At 77.1% G+C, this 353-nt stretch overlaps 1 protein-coding gene across 2 annotated transcripts in view; it reads right to left on the bottom strand.

Moving 5' to 3' along the window:
* The window catches only part of HK2 (hexokinase 2), a 61,530-nt gene that overhangs the window by 55,112 nt on the left and 6,065 nt on the right, over window positions 1-353 (bottom strand). Inside the window, exon 1 of one of the 2 annotated variants that reach the window (XM_019514369.1) lies at window positions 160-289. The exons of the other annotated variant lie outside the window; for it this stretch is intronic. Coding sequence (XP_019369914.1) covers window positions 160-222 — 63 coding nt within the window. The 5' untranslated portion in view covers window positions 223-289. Of the gene's footprint in view, window positions 1-159; window positions 290-353 lie in introns of those variants that run through there. 2 annotated transcript variants of the gene reach the window in all.

The raw sequence follows: 353 nt of genomic DNA, 5'->3' as shown, positions 1-353 counted from the left end.
GCGGGCAGCCCCTTGCCACGGCGCGCTGGGCAAGGGGGCGCCGACCGGACCCTCCCAGGCAAGACCCGGCGGCGGGAAGCCGGACCAGGGGGCGAGGCAGCCCCGGAGACCCCCGGGCTCGGCTCCCGGACCGACCCGGCCCCGGGGGCCCCCACTCACCTTCTGAGCCTGGTCATGGCTGAGCTCGGTGAAGAAGTAGGCGAGCAGGTGGGACGCGATCATCCCGCGTGGCTCCGGGCGCAGGGCAGGCGGCGGCGTGCTCCGGCCTCGCGGCGGCTCATTGAGGAGGTTCCCGCACCACGAGTGACGCGGCGCCGCGGCCGGCTCCCATTCGCCCGCCCGGCGGGGGTGTG

Source organism: Gavialis gangeticus, unplaced genomic scaffold (assembly GCF_001723915.1).
Source record: "Gavialis gangeticus isolate Ggan-Ray unplaced genomic scaffold, GavGan_comp1, whole genome shotgun sequence".
Taxonomy (NCBI): Eukaryota; Metazoa; Chordata; order Crocodylia; family Gavialidae; genus Gavialis; species Gavialis gangeticus.
Note: the sequence above shows the minus strand (reverse complement) of the source record. Positions and strands in the feature narration are given on the sequence as shown.